Source organism: Epinephelus fuscoguttatus, linkage group LG19 (genome assembly GCF_011397635.1).
Source record: "Epinephelus fuscoguttatus linkage group LG19, E.fuscoguttatus.final_Chr_v1".
NCBI lineage: Eukaryota > Metazoa > Chordata > Actinopteri > Perciformes > Serranidae > Epinephelus > Epinephelus fuscoguttatus.
In genome coordinates, this window is record NC_064770.1 from 14,542,579 (window position 1) to 14,564,329 (window position 21,751).

The 21,751-nt window shown below is 40.7% G+C and overlaps 2 protein-coding genes across 4 annotated transcripts; both read right to left on the reverse strand.

Annotated features, from left to right (window-relative positions):
* Positions 1 to 277: 277 nt before the first annotated feature.
* cdk21 (cyclin-dependent kinase 21) lies at positions 278 to 9,920 on the reverse strand. 3 transcript variants are annotated; one of them, XM_049561217.1, is made up of 8 exons: positions 9,540 to 9,920; positions 9,030 to 9,286; positions 6,744 to 6,876; positions 3,795 to 3,962; positions 3,475 to 3,584; positions 3,289 to 3,339; positions 2,884 to 3,016; positions 278 to 1,019 (listed from the first exon to the last, which is right to left on the reverse strand). In XM_049561217.1, the coding sequence occupies exons 2-8, from the start codon at positions 9,257 to 9,259 to the stop codon at positions 942 to 944; spliced, it is 903 nt and encodes a 300-aa protein (XP_049417174.1). In that variant the 5' UTR covers positions 9,260 to 9,286; positions 9,540 to 9,920; the 3' UTR covers positions 278 to 941. The 3 variants fall into 3 exon arrangements, with proteins under 3 accessions (XP_049417174.1, XP_049417175.1, XP_049417173.1); XM_049561218.1 differs by having other exon boundaries at positions 9,030 to 9,291; XM_049561216.1 differs by having other exon boundaries at positions 281 to 1,019; positions 9,030 to 9,307.
* Positions 9,921 to 11,274: 1,354 nt separating this feature from the next.
* Positions 11,275 to 19,852, reverse strand: retsat.2 (retinol saturase, tandem duplicate 2). Its single transcript, XM_049561926.1, has 11 exons — positions 19,628 to 19,852; positions 17,837 to 18,019; positions 17,423 to 17,664; positions 15,304 to 15,505; positions 15,019 to 15,216; positions 14,803 to 14,922; positions 14,492 to 14,630; positions 13,117 to 13,226; positions 12,854 to 13,023; positions 12,338 to 12,497; positions 11,275 to 12,246 (listed from the first exon to the last, which is right to left on the reverse strand). Exons 1-11 carry the CDS (start codon positions 19,785 to 19,787, stop codon positions 12,098 to 12,100), a joined length of 1,833 nt encoding a protein of 610 aa, XP_049417883.1. The 5' UTR covers positions 19,788 to 19,852; the 3' UTR covers positions 11,275 to 12,097.
* Positions 19,853 to 21,751: the final 1,899 nt, after the last annotated feature.

Here is a 21,751-nt window from a genome sequence, read left to right on the forward strand (position 1 = left end):
TTGGTGAACTGACCCTTTAAGTGGGGAGCAAATATTTGCAACTAAAGTTTTGGGACTGTGGGAAATTTGAGGACCCATTATGCAGATGGTTCTTCCCTACCTGTTTCAGTACTGCCCCCTTCTGTTCAGACTACGCAGTTGCAAGACAATATGTAATGTTTGTCCATCATCTTTTGCCTGCTAATGTGGCTCTTGAAGTCACTGTTCACACAAAAAGTGCACCTGAGAAATCTGTTCAAACTCACAATCAGTCGCAACCAAAATCAGCACATCGCCAATCTACCTGAATTTATCAGTCATCAGCGGTGTTGCATTCAAATGCAGGGACGGGTTTGGGAGACGATCATTTATAGGAAAGCTTCTTGGATGAACAGGGTAACTCATAGAAAAATATCTTGTACAATCTGTCGATACAAACATAAATACAGGTGTATTCCAGTGGTTACACCATAATTATCTTCTAAAAAATACCTAAAAAATAAAATAAAACAATAACAATGATAAAGTTCTTGAACAAAAAGGCTTTGGTGAAACAACATAAACCAACTCAGCAACTTAAAGGTGCTCATAATAGTGTCGCCAGTAGTTTACAGCAAAACAGAATTTAATACTAACACTCAGCAACAACAAAGCAGCACTACATTTGTGGAAAGACACAAAGTTGCATCAAATATTTCAAGAACATCATACTTTTACGTTAGACTGTCACAGAGTAATCCTTCAATAATGTTTTGCTTACCAGATATTTGACTGTGATAAGTGTTTTATACCATCAGAGTCGTGTTCTACCAGTTACTGATGTTCACAAGGTACAAAGTTGTTACCTCAAACCTGACCACAGTTTGTCATGATGCTGGTGAACTCCTGAAGAAAAGTGTAGGAGGGATCGAGTTAGTGCAGCTGACGGTAGGAAAAGCTGAAGTTTGTCTTCATCCGTAGCTTCAGTGCTTCATGAAGAAAGGATGAGCCAGGGCTTTGGCGGCTGAGATGCGACAGCTCGGTCTGAATGCCAAACATTTCTGCAGGTAAGAAGGGGTCACACCTTACAAATGACTGGGACAGAAGAACTGTTGTGATTCTTTTGTCTTAGATAAACCTACTCAGCAGCCAAAACCAACCAAAATACCTATTTATTATTCCGTGAAACACAGATAAGCATGCAACTCTTTAGATTTGTGAAGCTGTAACTCGCAAATGTTTGCTATATTTAGCCCCACCAGCAGCATGGCTCTAGAGATAGCAAAGCTGGTCCATCCACACTTTGGTGCAGACTGAAATATCTCAGCAACTGTTGGATTGCTATGAAATGCTGAACAGACACTGATGCTTCCCAGAGGATGATTCTTACTGACTTTGAGAATTCAGCAAATATCTTCAGAGCAGTGATAAGTGTCCTTCTGAACCATTTGGGTTTTTCAGATATCACTGTTTAATAATTATCTTTTACAGAGATGGATAGTTACCTTTGGGACCTGGCTGTATGGTGATACAGGACAGGCACAAACTGAGGGTACACTGCGCCAAAGTACAGCCTCACAAAGCTGTTAGGTGGCATGATTATAGACTCTTGAGCAACATTTCCACTGTATGGTATGGCATGGCTCTACTCAACCCACTCTTTTCTAGTTTTCCATCAACAAAAGGTGTAGATAGCACCTGCTACTAGGGGCGTCCCCGACTAAAAATTTTCATAGTCGAATCTGATTTGACAGATTTTTCTTTTAGCCGACCAATCGTCGAATCATGTTGTTTTCCCCCTCATTGATTAATGAGCTCATTTGCGTCAGTTTCCGCTCCAGAGAAAAGAGCTAAAACACCCAAATAAACAAACTTAATTCTTCAGTTGGCATAATAAGATAATAATAATAAAAGTAAAAGGGTTATCATTTTATCTTTATCTTTATTCCTTTCACTTCATCAAGGTATGATGCTCTAAGCGCAGACACGCTGCAGCCTCATGCATGTCTTTAACAGGAGTCGTTTCTGACTCGTCAGAACTTGCCATTTCATTCACAAATAAACATCCAAAAACATCATCAAAAGGTTTAGAAACCGTTTTCCTTCTTTCTGACTTCAAGTTACTTCATTAATCAACTCAGGTTAATACAAGTTCATCCACACGGACCGTGCACTCTAGCCAAATCAGAGTCAATCAAGAAAACAATCAGCGGTGAAATTTGTTTGAAGACACTTCAGGTAAACGAATAATCCTTCAAAAAAGTTTGATTTGAGAGCACATACCTCCTCCACCGTAAATCATCACCACATGATTCCCGAGCGCGGAACCGCTGCTGCTCACCGCTCCCTCAGTGGATGGGTCAAATGCAGAGAACAAATTTCACACACTCAGGTGTGTGACAATCAGTGGGACTTTAGCTTTAACTTTAAATCACCGTAGGCCTCGGTGCTGCTCTGATGGTCCTGCAGTGCAGTCACTCACCTCAGCTTATTTGGATCGAGCAACTGGGTGATTTATTCATGCATAGTAATGATTATGCCTACTGATTAAACGCACGCGTCATTTTCAGTTTTTTATTAACAGAAATTAGGCTGATATTTGTATCAAAATAGGCTATATATCATGAATTACTAGAAAACAAATACATTCTATGTCAAATCAAGATGTTCAGCAGCAGTGAGCACCGCCATATAGTCAGAATGGTACGGTCTTGTTTCATAACCACATTTTGCGACGATTCGACGGCGAGACTGGCCGTCGAATCAGACTTCTCTGAATCGAATCACCAAATCATCGACTATTCGGGGTCACCCCTACCTGCTACTTTCACTCAAAGTCAGTCTGTCTCTGCCTGTGTATAACTCCAGGTGTGAAAGGTGAGGCATGGCAGCATGTCATTAAAATAGAAACACAGATCTGCTCACAGATATCAGGTCGTTCTCATCTGGGCCCAGGTTGTGCAGCAGCTTGGTGCACGAGCCTTGTGGCCCCCAGCCGACTGAGTATAAGATCGGGCTGTCATCAGGCCAGTCATCCTCGCTGGGCAAACCGATCACCCTGCAAAACAAACAGTAAGGCAAAGAACTGAGCAACAGGCTGCGGATAAAAAGTACATCTGCCATTTTACAGCAATAATGTCATTTTAAGTCTTATTTATTCATTCACAGGGAAATGCAAACGTCTTGCAGATTGTCGTTAAACTGCCTCACATTCATACGATAGGGTGATAATGTCGTACTTGATGGTTGTTCATATTTGATAGGGTGATAATTCAGGCAGATCAGCACGATGCCAATATATTTATATAGGGAGAGAAGAAAACTACTCACTCAAAGATTTTTTGCAGCTGCTGTATCTCTGTGTATCCCTCAAACAGTGGTCTGTGTGTGACAAGGCACAACAAAGATCATATGGCTTCCTTATTTCTATTTGTGACAAATGTAGAGAATGTTTTACCTCTTAAATTAGACTCTGTAGTGCCACATATCTCTTGCAGCCAGACACAGACTCCTTACCTCAAGAGGAAAAGCTCAGCCAAGATGCAGCCAGCGCTCCACATGTCCACTGAGGACATGTAAACAGAGTGTAGCAGCACCTCGGGGGCTCTGTACCACAGCGTCACCACCTGAACAGAGAGAGGGAGGTATGAGGACAGGAGGTAGGAAATAAAGACACAGAGCCAGGGGTGGGAGAAGTGACAAAAGAACAGTTTTCACCTCAGGCACAGGAACAGACAGAACACAGTGCTATATATGGGAGAAACACACTCTAAAATGGATTACTGCAGCCCCAGTTAACAGTGCTCAGTCCTATCTTTATGTGCTGCCTCACTTACATCTGGAGTGAGAGCGATGTTAAAGGTGTAGATGCGTGCCAATCCAAAGTCTGCGATCTTAACTTCTCCATGGCTGGTGACCAGGATGTTTTGTGGTTTCAGGTCACGGTGCAGCACCATGTTTGTGTGCAAGAAGTCCAATCCTCGCAGCAGCTGCTGTATCACATCCTGTACAGACAGACAGACAGACAGACAGACAGCGGCATTGCAGAGGTTAACAGATGTGTGGAAATCCAGGGACTATTTTTAGACTGAACACGTCTCTGTGTATAAAAATTCATTGCTAACTGTCATTTGTTTACTACAACTCTCATGCGACTCTTGTTAGCTTTTGAAGTCAGGACATATAAGACCACAGCAAGGTTACCAGATGTTAAAGTTAGTTGCCAAGTGTTGGAGATATCGGCTGTAGAGATGTCTGCTTTCTTTTAAATATAATGGAACTAGATGGCACTCGGCTTGTGGTGCTCAAAGCGCCAAAAAATTCATTTGAAAAACTCAACAGCAATGTCGCTTTCCAGAAATCATGACCTGGTTATTCAAGATAATCCACAGACCTTGTTATGAGCAGTTTCATGTCAGAACTATTTTCTTTCTACTGAACTACACTCGCCAACCGTAACACCTCGCAGAGGGAAGCATGCATCTACTCATAAATGGGAGGCTGGTGCCCCTGACAGCACAAGACGTAAATATTAATGGCGTCTTCCACGGCTGAGCTGTAATGCTAGCTAGCTAGGTGCTCGGTGAGCTAGTAGTAGATGCACGCTTTCTTCTGTGTAGTGATACGGTTAGTCTGTGTAATTTGGTCATGAATCCTGGAAAGAGACATTGCTGGTGAGCTTTTCAAATGTATTTTTTGGCTCTTTGAGCACCACAAACTGAGTGCCATCTAGTTCCATTATACTGAAGAGAAGGCAGACATCTCTAAGGCCGATATCTCCAACACTCTGCAACTCACACTAAAACATCCTGCACTGATGAATAGCACTACAGGTAAGAGAGAAAATATGTATTTTTGACTTTGGGGTGAAGTGTCCCTTTAAGGATCCGCTTGTCACCAGTTACCATTTAATAAATCACATGAACTGATCCAAGTTCAAAGCTGCTACAAGGTGTAACAATATAAGTCAGGAAGCCTGGATGTTTTCTGAAATAATACAAAAAAATCGCAAAAAAGAAGTAGATTGATATACAGACCATCATTTGCCTGGTAAAATGTTAGTTGTCAATCACTTTTCTTCAACATTATACTGTTAAAACAGAAATTTCCAGCTTTGCAAGTCAATAAGGACCATCTGAATACACCATGAGCTTTGCTCCCTGAGGCAAGGCTGTGAACTTTCTGTTAAACTATGGTACAGCCTTTGTAGACCATTTTATTTTGAGAAGAGACACACGTTCAGTTCACAGTAGGGCTGCCACGATTAGTCGACTAATCGATGATAATCGACTATTAAAATAATCAGTGACTATTTTAGTAGTCGACCAATCGGTCTGAGTCATTTTTCATAGAAAAGTACTATAAAAGTACCCCAAAATACTCTTACTGCAGCTTCTTACGTTCAGATATTGGCAGCTTTACACACTCTCCCATGACAGTGAACTAAAACCCTTAGGCGTGAGTATGAAGCAAGACATTAGATAATGTAATTCCGGGGTTTGGGAGAGACAGACCGACATTTTTCAACATTTTAACACATTTTCCGATTAAATGATTAGTCAACTAATCGAAGAAATAATCGACAGATTAGTCGACAATGAAAATAATCGTTAGTGGCAGCCCTAGTTCACAGTACATTGGACACACCTTCAGCCCCACGCTGTGGCTCAGTGTATGAGGGTGTTGAGCAGAATTTGATAAGAGTAAGTGATTTGTAAGGCCTCTTATACCATGTCTGATAAGAGAAATCATTTAAGTGTGATGGGACGGTGTAAAATCTGCAACTTAGCCACAAAAACAAAAATAATTGAACAGTGTGGTAGCGAAAAGGCCAAGAAATGTCTGAGAGTTGGGATAAAGTTAGAAGTAAAACACGTTTACTAAAATTGAATAATCCTGAATGGTCTCACTCTGGGGTGAAGCCTAAGAGCAGATAGACTTGGCAAACATTGTGATGGTGAGAGCAAAGTGACCTGGCAAACATTGTGATGGTGAAACAAGTTCTGGGAAATGGCAGGAAATCACAATCACACACACACACACACACACACACACGGAAAGTTAGGTATGATGTTTGTCGGAGGAGTATAACGCCAGGGCCATACTGCCCGCGGAAGTGCTGCGAACAGCCTTGAAGTGCCAAGAAGCGAAGCCAGTTTCCTTTCGGCGCCCATGTTAACTGATAGTGTCATCCACGCCGCCCTGCAGCGATCGTTTCGGCGTCTGGTCTATTTTCTGCGCGAGCCACGAGCGAATGTGTCAAGCCGGGCAGGAAGTCAAACAAAGGAACAGCAGCAGCCTCCGGTCAATTTTCAGAATAAAACAAATTTCAAAATAAATACATATATATATATATATACATATACTCATTACTAAGAAGTGGATATACATGTACAGTTGTTAGGAAAAAATGGCGTATAATTATATGACTTGGATCGGTTCACAGCCTTCTGCGGGTTTTATTGAAGACACAGCGTACAACAATGAGACAGCACTAGTAGTTTAAAAAACATTCTTATACTCATTCTCAGACAAACATTATACCTAACTTTCCATGTGTGTGTATGTGTGTGTTTGTGTTGTCCTGCCATTTCCCAGAACTTGTTTCACCATCTCAGTGTTTGCCAGGTCACTTTCACTACCACAACAGGTAAGAACATGAGGTGGGGAAATTGCAATCCCGTTTTTCTAGGGGTGCATACATTTAACAAAAAGGTATGCAAGTGTTTGTTTCACTGTTTTTTTAATGCAGCTACACAATGACAAGTCCGGTGATGAGTTCAGACCTTAATACAGTCACGGCTCAGTCCAGAAGCAGGGACCTTGGAGAGGTAGGTGGACAGGTCCTGGTCAATGTATTCCAGCACCAGAGTGAGGTCCAAGCTCCTGCCCACTGGCACAGCAGATACATCCAACAGCCTGGACGTTAAAATCAGCGTGGGATTTAAAAAAAAAACAAAACAAAACAAGAAAATATGTACAGCTGTGATTTTGTGACCAATGGCTTTTATCAAATATGGAGCACTCTATATAGCAAAAACCAAACATAAAAGGCCAATTTTTCTATAATTAAAATAATGACTGACCTACCATTTAATTCTTGTCTATCCTCTTTCTTTTGGTGTCAAAAACATAGGGCTGGGTGATATGGATAAAATCAAATATCACAATATTTTGGACCAAATACCTTGGTATCGATATTGCTACAATATTCTAGGGCTGACCACTGGTGCTTTCACAAAATGTTCACACTGAGATTTTTAATAAATAACTATCAGTAATATAGACATAATGACTAAGTGAAAAGCTAGAACAGTCTGGTAAATTCAGACAACACTTACGATATAACGATACCTGAAATCTCAGGCAATAGCTTGTCTTATATCATGATATTGATATAATATCGATATATTGCCCAACTCGACAAATAACGGAGACAAAAATAAAATACGAGAAATGTGTTTTTGGTTTTCTTATTTCTCTTGACAGGGACACAAAAACATTGACAGTTGAAGAATCACCCACAAATCAACTCTTCTTTAAAACAGTTTTAACAAAAACTGAACATTGTAACTTTCATGACTGATTTACTGCAGGACTGTTGTATCACTGCATTAGTTTTAGTAGGGATGCATGATAATAATGGCATGTCATCAGTATCAGCCAATATAGGCTTTAAAATGAACAATCAGAATTGGCCAACATGCTTTGAAAAGCGTTCTATTTCATGTCTCAATCTGCTGGTGGGCCATCACAATGAGAACGTGCCTGTATACTACAACGTTAATTCCACTATAGAAGAGACTCAATGATCGCTAAACTAGGTAGGGAAAAAAGTGAATATATCAATATCGGTGTCGGTTATTGGTCAAATGATTTGTTATACACCTACTGGCCACTTATTAGGTACACCTTGTTTAAATAGCTAATCAGCCAATCGCATGGCAGCAAGTCAATGCATTTAGGCATGTAGACATGGTCAAGACGACCTGCTGAAGTTGAAACCGAGCATCAGAATGGGGAAGAAAGATGACTTTGTAGAAGTGACTTTGAACGTGGCATGGTTATTGGTGCCAGGCGGGCTGGTCTGAGTATTTCAGAAACTCCTGATCTACTGGGATTTTCATGCACAACCATCTCTAGGGTTTACAGAGGATGGTCTGACAAAGAGAAAATGTCCAGTGAGCAGTTCTCGGGGTGAAAATGCCTTGTTGATGCCAGAGGTCAGAGGAGAATGGCCAGACTGGTTGAAGATGACAGAATGGCAACAGTAACTCAAATAACCACTCGTTACAACCAAGGTATGCAGAAGACCATCTCTGGACGAACAACACGTCAACCCTTGAAGCAGAAGGGCTACAGCAGCAGAAGACCACACCAGGTGCCACTCCTGTCAGCTGAGAACAAGAAACTCATAGGGGCTCACCAAAACTGGACAATAGAAGATTGGAAAAACATTGCCTTGTATCAACAGTTCAGGCTGCTGGTGGTGGTGGTGTAATGGTGTGGGGGATATTTTCTTGGCACACTTTGGGCTCCTTAGTACCAACTGAGCATGGTTTAAACACCACAGCCTACCTGAGTATTGCTGCTGGCCGTGTCCAACCCTTTATGACCACAGTGTACCCATCCTCTGATGGCTACTTCCAGCAGGATAAAGCACCATGTCACAAAGCTCAAATCATCTCAAATTGGTTTCTTGAACATGACAATGAGTTCACTGTACTCCAGTGGCCTCCACAGTCACCAGATCTCAATCCAATGGAGAACCTTTGGGATTTGGTGGAACAAGAAATTCACATCATGGATGTGCAGCCGACAAATCTGCAGCAACTGCATGATGCTATCATGTCAATATGGACCAAAATCTCGGAGGAATGTTTCCAGCACCTCGTTGAATCTATGCCACAAAGAATTAAGGCAGTTCTGAAGGTAAAAGAGGGTCCAACCCAGTACTGGCAGGGTGTACCTAATAAAGTGGCCATCAAGTGTATCGGCATATTGGATATCGTGCATCTTTAAGTGTTACTCAGGTGTACCTAATAAAGTGAGTGTATAAGGCCTGAGCTCACTTGACTATGTTGGGATGGTTGAAGTACTTCATTTTACGCAGCAGCGCCACCTCGCGGATGATAAAGGCAGGGATCCCGGTCTCTGACGTGTCCTCCAGCATGTTGAATTTCTTCACCGCCAGGAGGCGCTGTGTCCCCCCCGTCTCTCTGGCTTTATACACCTTACCGTAGGAACCCTCTCCCACCTCTGCCAGCAGCTCGTAGCACAAAGGTTTAGCGTAGACGTCCATGGTCCTCCAAATTCAGGATATTTTAACCTGAACTTTGTAGATAGAAGTCTGTTTAAGGATGACAACAGTTAAATATGGTACTTTTTTTTCTTTCAACAGTTAGTTCAACTCACAGAGTAAGCTAGCTAACGAAGCTCTGAGTCAATAGGTGTGTGCAGGTTAGCTTAGAAGGTAAATATCACCTGTCACACACCAAACCACCTGTAATAACATTATATTGACGCAGTTAATAAGCGGTCATTTTGCTCTTGTTGGAGCAGCTATGATGTTTTTACTTTACCTCAGACTGAATAGCAGACCGTCTCCCCCATGCCGCCTCCTGCAGGAAAATGTAGCCTTACTGTATGGTCACAAAATCACACCCCTTTTATTCGCCAACTAATCAGAAAGCTCAACATCTACAATGCAGTGAGCCCACTGGTTGTACACGTGCTCCCTGCTGCTGTCAGTCACTGTCAACAGATGCTGCGTTCATGTGCAGACACTTTGTCGGGTTTAGTGCACAAACTACGCATATAAACAAATAAACATGTAGGTCGGCAGATAAAACAACTCTGCTTTGTAGTCAGTGGGCCACTTACAGTCAGTTTTTTGTTTATGTCTTAGTAATAAATAGCAAAGTGACTGTTTAATAATACTGAGACAGGATTTTTTTATTTAATTTCATGCCAACAACATGCTTAACCACACCCAAAATGCAGAGATGTGGCATGGAGTGGTGCTATAAAAGTAAAAAAAAAAAAAAACATAAACCTGTCGACCAAATGTAATAAATATATACGTAAAACTTAAAATAAAAAAAAGAGTGATGAAAGAAGAAATGACCCAAACATTTTGCAAGGTAAAACAAGGAAATTACCTGGAAATATTGCTTAAAAATTATAATAATTCAGTATTACAATTTAAATATTTAATTATAAGAATTATGAATATATATTTTCCTAGCTATTTTCTTTTTCCCTATCTTTTTATAATACTCTAAATCTATAAAAAAAAAATTTGCAGTTTGTGGGACATTTCTTACTAAGTTACTCACTGCCTTTTTGCTATGTTTTTGAAAAAAAAATTCACCAATGGAGCTCAGGGTTCAAAGGTCTAAAAAAATGCGAAAGCAGCACAAGAAAACTGATGTCGCTCCAGGTTTCAAACCCCAGTCCCTTTTACCAGCCCAGTGTGGCTACATATTTTGACAAATAAAGACCTGTATCAATTAGACGCCTGGTCTGGTTGCCAAGCAGTTCACTTTTTTTATAGAAGTTCTTCAGATGTATAAAAGCAGGTTGTTGGCTACCTCAAATTATGTGGCCGTTCCTTGATTACCCTGTAAGTTATTCATACTCCTTTGGTCCTTAAGGGTCCTCAGATCAAAGGAATGAAAAGGGTTTTTCATAAAAATTAATCCAAGTTGTGAGTATTGTTTTAACAGGGTGAAGTTGGAGGGTAGTGTCCGTATCAAATGAATGATTCATAATTGATACATAATCCATCCATTAACGTAACCACTTATCCTCTTGAGGGTCGCAGGGGGGCTGGAGCCTATCCCAGCTGACATTGGGCAAGAGGCAAAGTACACCCTGGACAGGTCTGACACAGAGACAGACAACCATTCACACTCACATTCACACCTACAGCCAATTTAGAGTCACCAATTAACCTGCATGTCTTTGGACTGTGGGAGGAAGCCGGAGTACCCAGAGAAAACCCACACTGACAGGTGAAGAACATGCAAACTCCATACAGAAGGGCTCCCTCCTGGGATCGAACCAGGAACCCTCTTGCTGTGAGGCGAGAGTGCTAACCACTGCAATTTTTAAACAAGTCATATTCATACTGGTTTAAATAAACTATTTGATCATATTTCCCAATCTTTGCTGAGCAACAGTTCTGTGTAAAAGGAATTAAAGGCCTGTCCCAAATATAAGCCTGTTGATTTCAGTGAATAAAGCAAATAATAGCCTGGGCTATTAATTGAAGTTTTAAGGTACATGAAACATGAAAGACCAAACTGCAACCAATTCATTGTTCATACCCTTTAATATTAAAATGGAGTGACATTTGTAAATATGTTACAATCTGAAAACCAAACACAACTCAGGCAAGGAGTTAATAGTAAAAATGTACACAGCAAACTGCATATTTGGGTTTTAAAAGGTATTTGCATCGACAACTGAGGTCATGTTAGCTTTGGTAAGTGCACGTTGACTTCTGAAACAAAACCGAGGTATTCAATGTGAACTAAAGTAAGTACGCATGTTTTAAAACATAGGCACTGCTTAATGGAACAAGTTTGTGGCCAAAAGGCACCTTCCTGTTTGTATTTGTATGACGAAATGTGGTTCTCTGCTCTTGCGTGCTGTGAACCCCCTTACAAAGGGATTTTAGTGAGTGAGACGTTCCCTTTACTACTCATCTATCACAGTGTATAACAATCAAGTGCTGAGGAGAAACTAGTTACATAGGTTTGGAATGAAATTACAAAATAAATGTCTTGTAATCAGTCACTGTTACTGAGAAAAAACATGTAATTAAATTACATTTACTAATCAAAATGTTGATAATTACAAAAGGGCTACATCTGAATATTACCTTTTTAGAATAAAACGTTCACTCTGTTTTTCGCCATGCACAAATGCTGTCTTCTGTTATAGCCTATTTCTGGACTTTTGACAAGTGATCAAAAGTAATCCAGTGTAATAAGTTACATTACTTTGATGATGTAATTATAATAATTACAATACTTATTACATTTTTCACAGGTTAACTGGTAATCTGTAGCTTACTACACTTCCAAAGTAACCTTCCCACCACTGACGGTCGCTCAGCTGAATGTTTAAGCCGTTACTCTCCTTTCAATTTGTCATTCATTAATTTAGTCTTCTTTGCCAAGGCGATGGCATCCAGGTGGAGGTTGCGGTTGAGAATGACCGAACCACAGGTGAGAGCTCCAGCGAGAGCGCCAGCGAAGCCACACATGAACACATCCTGACCTGCAATACAAAATACATGAAATGTACCAAATTAAGATGACACTATGAAATCATGTCAGGGATTATAGGCGATTCGGACTGACAGACCAACCTGTCAGGTAGAGGTTCTTCAGTGGAGTCTGAGGTCTCACTGTTGCATTGAGTTCCGGGCTGAATCGGGCGATGCCATGATCCGCTCCGTAGATTTCACCTTTGGGGGCTCCAATATAGTGCGTGTTTGTGATTGGGGTGCCAGCATCAACATACTCAATCTACACATAAAAAGGCATGTGATATGTGATGTAAATATTTTTGCTAAAGCAGGAAAGCAGGCCTGGTTTAAGACTTCAGTATCACCATCTACATTTAATCAGCAATTTAAATATGAACTGATTCAAAAGGTAATTAATTTAAAGCAATTGTATACAGGTAGCTTGGATTTGAAAGTGGTCGGCATTGTCTCAAGTCTTAGCTCTTCTGGCAATTTGTTGCACACTTGAGCAGCACAGCTTCAAACGAGTAAATTTAAGGCAGTGGGGGCAGCATACATAATAGCAGTTCTCCCTGGTTGGGACTTTGGAAACTGTCATTACATAAAGACGACGGCAGGCAGATTCAGAAACGTTACCTTGTCTCTGGTTATCTTAGGGAAGACGTCCATAACCACCTCCAGGATACTGTCAATGAATGTCTGTTTCAGCTCTTTGTAGTCAGGCCCTCTGTTCGTCACTTTGCCGTCCTTCCACTCCTCAAACCACTTGTAGTTGGCAAAACTGACCAGACTCACGGTGGACTTCCCTAATGTGAAGAAAATATGAGAATATTTTAGGTAAACCAGACCTACCAGCACTATAAAAACTGACATGCTGCATCACATGACAGTTTCTGTACCTGGTGATCTTTCCTCCCAGGTCGGATCTTTAGCAGATGGAGACGCAACAAACAGGAGAGGTATGTTTCTGGCAGAGTCTTCTCTTTTTCCATTCAAATACTTCTCCACCCTGTAGAAGAAAAGAGGTAATTTTGGTGAATTAACACAGATGTAATATAGCTGATACATTTATACATTTCTAATTAAAGATATCTCCTATTGAAATACTGCACCAAAACGTCCTCCCTACGGTCACTGTTACTTCAGTGTGTTTTTACAGTGAGTAAAATCTCAACAGTCCATGTGTATCTTTGTTTCTCTCAGACACATTGTATTATATTAGAGTGACTTTAGGTCCAAATAAAGTTTAGAATTACATCTTTCCTCATTCAAGCATGAGGCATTTTGAGATTTGCAGGTTTAGTTTAAGTGGCCAAAACTTCAATAACTCAACTTCAATAAAAAAAAAAGACCTTGCAAAATGAATAGAAGCTTTTCAGGAGTCAGGTCTGAGTTTGAGAATAACTCAACTGTGAACTGTTACAAGTAGGGATGACAGTCTTTAATTTTAGTTGTTAATTTTGCTTTGCTAGCCTGACACCCACTAACTGGTAACTAACCCATTCATTTTTAAGACATTGACTCTGAGCTTTAGCACCGCATTTGGAAGAAGCATCCATTAAAAGGTGGTGAAATTTTTATGTTTTTTGATGCAGTCTTGCCTTTTCTTTTATTATCTGTTAGCTTTGCAGACAGACAGACAGCTACTCATGTTAGCATGCAGAAATGAATCATCCACTGCCAACCCTCTAGTCCCTACTGATTAGCTAACATTAGCTTTTGCTAGCATTAGCTGTTTGGCCAATCTGCACTGTGCACCACTTGAGTCAGGTGGGAGCTAGCTAGTGACGCCATTCATTCGCGGTTGTCACTGCAACGGAAATATGGTGACCACCTTCCTGTCTCCCCCCCAGGTATCCCCGGTGATTAAGCGGCTTCATTTTGAGACACAAAGCTCCCTTTAGCACAACTAGCCATGCTGACACTGCTAACGGTGCTAACAGAGCTAACAGTGATAACATGGTTGAAATTGCTAAAGGGGGTTTGTGGCTCAAAATTGGGCCACTTACTCACTTGGGCACCCTCGGGGGAGACCAGATGGAGGGCAAGTTCCCTTAGCAATGCTGTTGGGTCAAGACAGTGTCACTAGTAGTAATCGCCAAATTACCGGTGCCTCTAGCTGACTCCACTCAACCCATCTGGTGCACAGCGCAGTAAACTTAAGAACAGCTAAATTAACCTACAGACCAACATGCATAACCGGTCAACCAATTAACAGTTATCTGTTGACATCCATAGTAACAGGGAACAGACACAAGATGTAAAACAACATACAGTTCATCAAAATTGTTCTCGGCAAAGATCCAGTAGTTGTCTGCTTTCAGGCCAAGCTCCTCCTTGGTTCCATTCAGACCCACAAAAACACTCAGGCCACCTTCACCGTTCTTCATCATACCCAGCTGCTCCTGGATAGCTGCATGATACGAGTGTCACATCATAAAGGACAACCTTAACACCAGTTCACAGGTTAAACTAACATGAAAACTTCACTAATAAGCAGATGAAGGGTTAAGCAAATTACTTACAAATAAAAACATAATTAAAACAAATGGAAATAATCATTAGTTGCAGCACTTCTCTCGTACCTGGCATGGCCTGGAGCTCTTTGGGCAGCAGCTTCTGGTAGGTGTTGAAGATACCAGCATTAGAGATGACCATAGGGGCACGAATATGGACTTCCTCTTGGCCTTTCATGACGCTCACACCTGAAACCACGAAAACAAACAACAGACATGAAGCAGCTCCCACTGAGAGATTAACGGTTTGTTTCTGTATAGACACACGGAGGAGATTACACCCACCATAAGCTTCCTTGGCATCATTGAACAGAATGCGGTTGACTGGGGCTCGGACTAGAACAGCACCACCAGCCTTCTCAATGATGGGGATCATGTGGTAGGCGATTTCAGTGGCTCCACCTTTCGGATACCAGGCACCGTTGAGGTAGTGCGTGACCAGCAAGCTGTGCATGGAAAAACTGGAATCTTTCGGCATGTTACCTGCACATCGGAGAACGAAATGAAAAAGATGAAGACAGCACTTTGGAAATACACTGATTAGAACGACAGAACCGTAGCTCCGCCTACCGTAGGTGCCAAAGATGTAGGTGAAAACAGCCCTGAGGTCCTTGTTCTCCGTCAGTTCGTTAACCACTTCTGTCAGGCTGCGAGGTGCCATTTCAAAGAAAAAGGACAGGCGTTTGGCCAGGCCGGTGTAGACCAGGAACTTGGCCAATGGGACGGGACAGGTCTTCAGCAGAGCGAGGAGCCAAATGCCCCGACCAACTTTCTAAAGACAGAACACACAAGACACACAGATGATGGCTAGTATAATTATCATAATAATAATAATAATAATAATAATAATAAAAGCTGTAATTGTGGCTTAATGAGCATAGCAGCTTAACGTTACTTGTTTTCAAGGATACTTCAGTGACATTTAGAATATTTAGAATACCAGCAGCAGAGGACCTCTGGGCTCTTGTTGGCTGATAAGGAGTTAAAAAAGTCAGGGGCTGTATTCACAAAGCTTTATAGTCGTGGCGAAAGACAATTCTTAGAATTCTTATGTTTTCTCAGAATTTAGAGTTTAGACTAGGCCCTGGTAAATAAAAAAGTTATTTACAAAGCACCTTAGCCCTTAAAAGAGCACCTAAGGGGAAAAACTGTTTGAACATTTTGGGGGACTTTAATGAGTTTTAAGTTGTTAAGCGGAGGAGACGATAGCAGAAATACAAAGAGAATAACACTGACTGACATAGAGATAACAAAACACTACAGATTAGATCATGCAGGGATAATGTTTATGGCCGATCTCATTAGAAATGCGGTCACATCTCCCACTAAACGCAGCAACAAAATGAAGTTATCACAACACCGTCTCAACCTTCCATCAGCACAGTCATCACACTAACAACTACAGCGCTTTTACAGGCTCACATTGTGATGCAGTTTATGTCATTTCCACTGGATGTCCACACCTTGTTGGCTCACACAGGTGCATGGCAGGGACAACTTTTCACACCTTTTAAAAGAATGCATCATACCTAGAAACAGGTTCAACCACATGTGCTCTTAGTCAGAAAGTCATTTTGTTTCTGTAGTGATCCCACCCATGCTTCCCAAAGTCAACTCTGCTGTGTTGTTTATTCAGAGGGTTTCGGATGTACTTTGACTATGTTTCATGACGTTTAAATTGTTGTTCTAACATTTGTAAGATTTGATTAGAACATCAGACATTGGCTGTGTGAGGATGCACCTAGTATAGAACAATACCCGTAGATTTAACCTACGAAATGGCAGATACTGATTAGACATAATGTCGTAGGCCCGTGAAAAAGTGAATGTTATTGTGTCATGGTGGCAGCACAGTGGTGCAGTGGTGTCGCCTGGTTTAAACTCGCCAACTGGCTGGGGTATGTTCTCCTCATGTCAGTGTGGCTTTTCTCTGGGTTCTCAGGCTTCCTCCCACAGTCCAAACACATGCAGATGTTAATTAGTGACTTTAAAATGCCCGTAGGTGTGATCGTGTGATTGTGAACGTGAATGGTTATCTGTCTCTATCTGTCAGCCCTGCGATAATCTTGCAACCTATCCAATTTCTACCCCTCCTCTCGCCCGTGACCCTGAACAGGGTTAGCAGTTACAGATAATAGATGGATGTTACTATAAATCCCACTACTCAATTTATTTACTCAACTTTTAATGAATCTCTCTTTTCTTTTTCTGTCTTTTTGTGTTTGTTCCTGTTTATTATAATGATGAATAACAGGTTGAAAAAAGAGCAGATGCACTAGACGGATCTCACAAAGATAAAAAAGATGGCATTCCTTTATCTGTGTGTCAAAGACAAATGTTGCAACTCTGCGTTTACTGTTATGTAATGTCAGCTAATAAGGGGCTTTGACAAATACTCTGACCTTTGATTTAACAACCTTTGAGTCCATGAAGAATATCAGTGATGACATCAACAGAAACCTGGATAATCAAGCCTTGATGTGTTGAAATACAATTCATAAATGCACAGTTCACCGGGGGGAAAGGCATTTTGCACTTCAAATAAGTAGAGGAAGGAACTAAGTGGCTTGATTATCACTGAAAAAAAACCTTGTATGCCAAGTTTTTGTGTTGAAGCTGCAGGTCATCAACATTTTGTCCTGATGCTTTAAACCGCCTGATCACAGTCTGTAATGCAAGCAGAGCCTACCTTGACCAGCCTCATGTACTCATCGATGGCCTTCTCCTCTCCAGGGAAGCACTTCTTCAGCTCTTCAGGGAAGCGTGTCCTGCCGCTGTAGATGGGATACTGGCGGCGGTTTTCTGGAGGTCCCAGAACTACTTGGTCGAATGGATTTTCCAGAGGCTCCCACTGCAGCTGTCCATTAGTTATTTGGTCCAGCATGCAGCGGAACGGCTTGTGATCCAGCAGGTCACCGATGTAGTGGATTCCTGAGGAAGGAGAGCGGGAAACATGTGGACACAGCACGGTTTTATGTGACCAAACCTTAAATGTTGAAAGTTATTTTAAAATCAGTCTATAAAAGATTCTCTCATCAAAACCTTCACAATATCTTCTTAATATTAGGTGTGACATATTGAAGAAAGGAGTCATCTTTCTCACCAACATCAAACTCAAAGCCCTTCTCAGTGAACGTGTGGCAGCATCCTCCAGCTCGATCGTGCTGCTCCAGAACCAGGACTTTTTTTCCAACTTTGGCCAGGAGCACCGCAAGGCCAAGGCCGCCAATCCCACTGCCGATGATGATGGCATCCAGGTTTTCAGGTACTTTACTGGCCACAAAACCTGAAGAAAAAGGCAAAGAAACATTCAAACAACAGCATGGCTGTGGCATAAATGGCATGATAACAATAAATCTGAGGATTCCAGGAGGAGAACAAATGTTTACTCTATAGTCAACTGACATAAAATGCAGAAATGCAAGTTTAACTGGACATTACTGTCAGTCGTAAGGCCACATTTAGGGTTGCAACGGTAGGAAATCTTTACAGTACACTAACTGTCTCAGAAAGTATCTCAGTTTCACAGTATTACAGTTTTATTACTATCAGTCAGAATGACCCTTAAAGGAATGAAAATGGAAGGGTTATTTTTGGTTGAACAAATGTTAACAGTTGTTACTATACTTGAACCTTGAAACCATTTTCTAAATGGAAGTATGTGTAAGAAGTCCCCCTTTTAAAAAGGGAGACTTCCATCCAGTTGCTTTTTTTCAGTGTCGTAATAAGCAGATGTACAAGGTATGATAACTGTCAATTTTCATATCATAGTATACCTTGACATCAGTATACTGTGCCACAACCCTAGCCCTACCCATTACTAATCTGCTTTGCAAATATGAAAATTCACTGTTTTTCTCTGTCTTATGCCTTTGAAAACCTACTGTCCATTAAAACTTTCCAGCAGTCCAAAACTCAAATATATTTATTTTACAATAATATATGGAACATTTTTTGCTTTGCTTAATTTTTGCTTGGAAGATAGCAATTTATTTTGAAGTACAACCTGTGAGGGAGGACGCTTTTTTGAATGGAAATCAAAACATATCACATCAATTTTCTTTAAACTGACCCTTAATTTAATTAATGTATCAAATACAAAGTCTAGGGTTGGATAATAACAGATCATATGCAATCAGGATTACATAATCATCTTACAAAGAATGAGTAACTATGATCAGACCAGATTGCATTTGAATTAATTTAGTTACAGTGTCAGGGATTACATGATTTTATTTTAGATTGTGTCTTTAAAATATGGCAATTTTATAATTATGAAACGTTTTTGTTTTTTTTTCTTCAAGAACCAACACTCATGAAATGTTGATCTGAAATTGGAGATGACAGGAGATAAAGGAAAGGTGTTGAGTCCAGACTCTTTGTATTTGTATTTGTGGAACTCAAATTTTTGTGGCTGCACCCATTATATTTTGGTATAAAATGCTATATTTACATTATTTGATTTTAAAGTAATCTAAACTATTTAAATATTACTACGTTTATTTTGTAGCCCAATTTATTATGCTGCTAATTCCAAAAAGTGCAATGTAGTTTGTAATGTAATTTGAGTGAGTAACTAACTACAATTTAAAGCAACCTGATCCAACTTTGTATGACAGTTCAGCTTGTTTAGTCAGGTTCACAGTTAAAAACACAGCAATGTCCCTGGTCTCCATAGCGCACGTTGCAACACATTACTGCACACTGTAATACTGTGCAAAGTGTTAACTCCCCCACAGCCATATTCTGACACTTTGCCTGCTGCACTGACTGACTACAAAGAGTGAACACATTACCTTGACGCTTTTACGATTTACAGTATCAATTTCACATGGAAAAATTAACGTTAGGTAAAGATAACTCAACGTTATTACTTCCGGCCTTGGTCACTCACCTTGCTTCAGCACTTTATTTTTCTGTTTCCTGTCGTGAACCATCTTCTTCAACGGCTCGCGAGTGTCCGTCTCAAAGGGGTTGGGCCCGGAGCCGCTGAAGACATATTTAAGTATAAATACGACTAAAGCGACAGAAATTATCACGACACTGACCAACATCGTGCCAGAGATTTCCTAACACTCCGCTCAGTGTGAGTTTAGTTTCGCGTTGCACCCGTACAAATACCTCATTCATAACAGACAGAGATCTCCGACCAATTAGAGCTTTTCTTCCGGGATACGTCAGCCAGCTTCAGCCAATCAGCATTCACCTCGGTGTTATAGCCACGCCTCTTTTTACAGCACAGAAATGAGGCTGAAACCATGGACTCACTGTTATATAATGTCTGCCTGACCTCTGGGTCCCTCATCAAGGATAAATATTAACATAAACAACAAAAACTATCACTACTATTCTGTTTTTAAAAAATGCTCATAAACATTATCTCTTAATCAACTCTAAAAACATGCTTTAAAAACAATGCCTTCAGTTTAGTTTTCCAAATCTCATCATATTTATTTATGTATTTATTTATTTATTCATGCAGGTCATCCTGGGCCAGCTGGGGAGGGGAGTGAAGGATTAGACAGTGGGTCACTTTTTTCTTTCTAGAGTTTCAATAGCCGAATAATTTGTGAAATACATGGACACATGTAGATGCGATGCAGACATGATTTGTTGCTGATATCTTGCGAAGAAATTAAATAAAAATTTAATCACACACACACACACACACACACACAAAGTCTCATTAATTTTATATAAAGAAAAGAACATATAGAATACCAACTATATGGATGTTTCCAAAAGTCCTGCCTGTTGACTCTAATGCAAGATGGGGCCTGTTCCCCTGACAGCATGTGGGTTATGTGTCTAGAGTCAAGGTCCCAAGATCACTGGTTGTGAGGATAAATGCATCGGTGGAATGACGAAGTTTCATGATGGTAACCTGTTATGCCAAGGTGAACTAGAGCAGCTCAATGCGTGATGAAGCAGAGGAGGTAAACAGAGGGCTCTGGTGTCAATGGGCTCTGACAAAGGCTCCCGGGGAATGCCCAGCTGCACAGCCAAGGAAGAGTCCAAGAAATGTGCAACAGCTCCAGAGTCAGTGGGATGGCTCTATTAATCACAGCTGAGCAAGTAACAGGGGATGAGAGGGTGTTTTAGAGTGGACAGTAAGGCTGACCAATGCCCATTGGCTGACTGACTCCTTTTGTTAGACACTTTGAAGCAAAATGGCCTCCTTGGCCACAGTACAAACAACAGAAGAATATCTTTGGTTCTATGCTGTATGTATTTGTTTACAATTTACAGAAACATTTGATTATAGACATTGTGCATAGTTGGTCATAGTTGTTGCTTTTAATCTTTTTCATCCATATATTTAGTTGCATCTATTTTTTTTTACCTTCTTGTAAGCACATAAAGGTATATGTTAACTTCTAGCTATCTTTGTTTGGCTTTGTTGTCTTTGTTTCTGGTGTTTTTAGCTTTATGACTATTTCTATCTGTAATATTACTGGAATTATGTAGTAGTAGTAAAGTGGAGTCAAATTCCATGTGGGTATGTGTAGTGATACACTTAGCCCATAATCTTCATGTTATCAGCTAAGTGTATCATAGCATGTATACATGCTCAAAAAGACTGTTAGTTGAACCAAAAGCACAAGGTATCACTTGTCCCATGCCATTAGAAGAGAATTTTGCTGCAGTTAGCATGGGTAACTATTCCTGACCTTGGTCACAAGCTTTTCCAGAGCTTTCCTCAGCAGAAATACCATCCACTATTAGATCCAGCTTCAGTCTCCCATTTCCACTAATTTTAATGGTTGAACAGAGAGAGGTGACATGTTTCTGTATGACATAGAGTCCAGTCTCTGACATCCTGAGAAGTGGATGGAATTCGCAATCTGCAGATAGAAGACAAAGAGGGAGAAATCAGAGTGCCTTCGACCCCTAAAAGTTTAACATCCACTTACTAGCTTTTTTCATAGCTTTCTTCAGAGGAAACAACATCCACTGAGGAAGACCATGAGATCCATTTAAAATCTATAGAAAAAGCTAACGTGCAGACCTCAGCGCA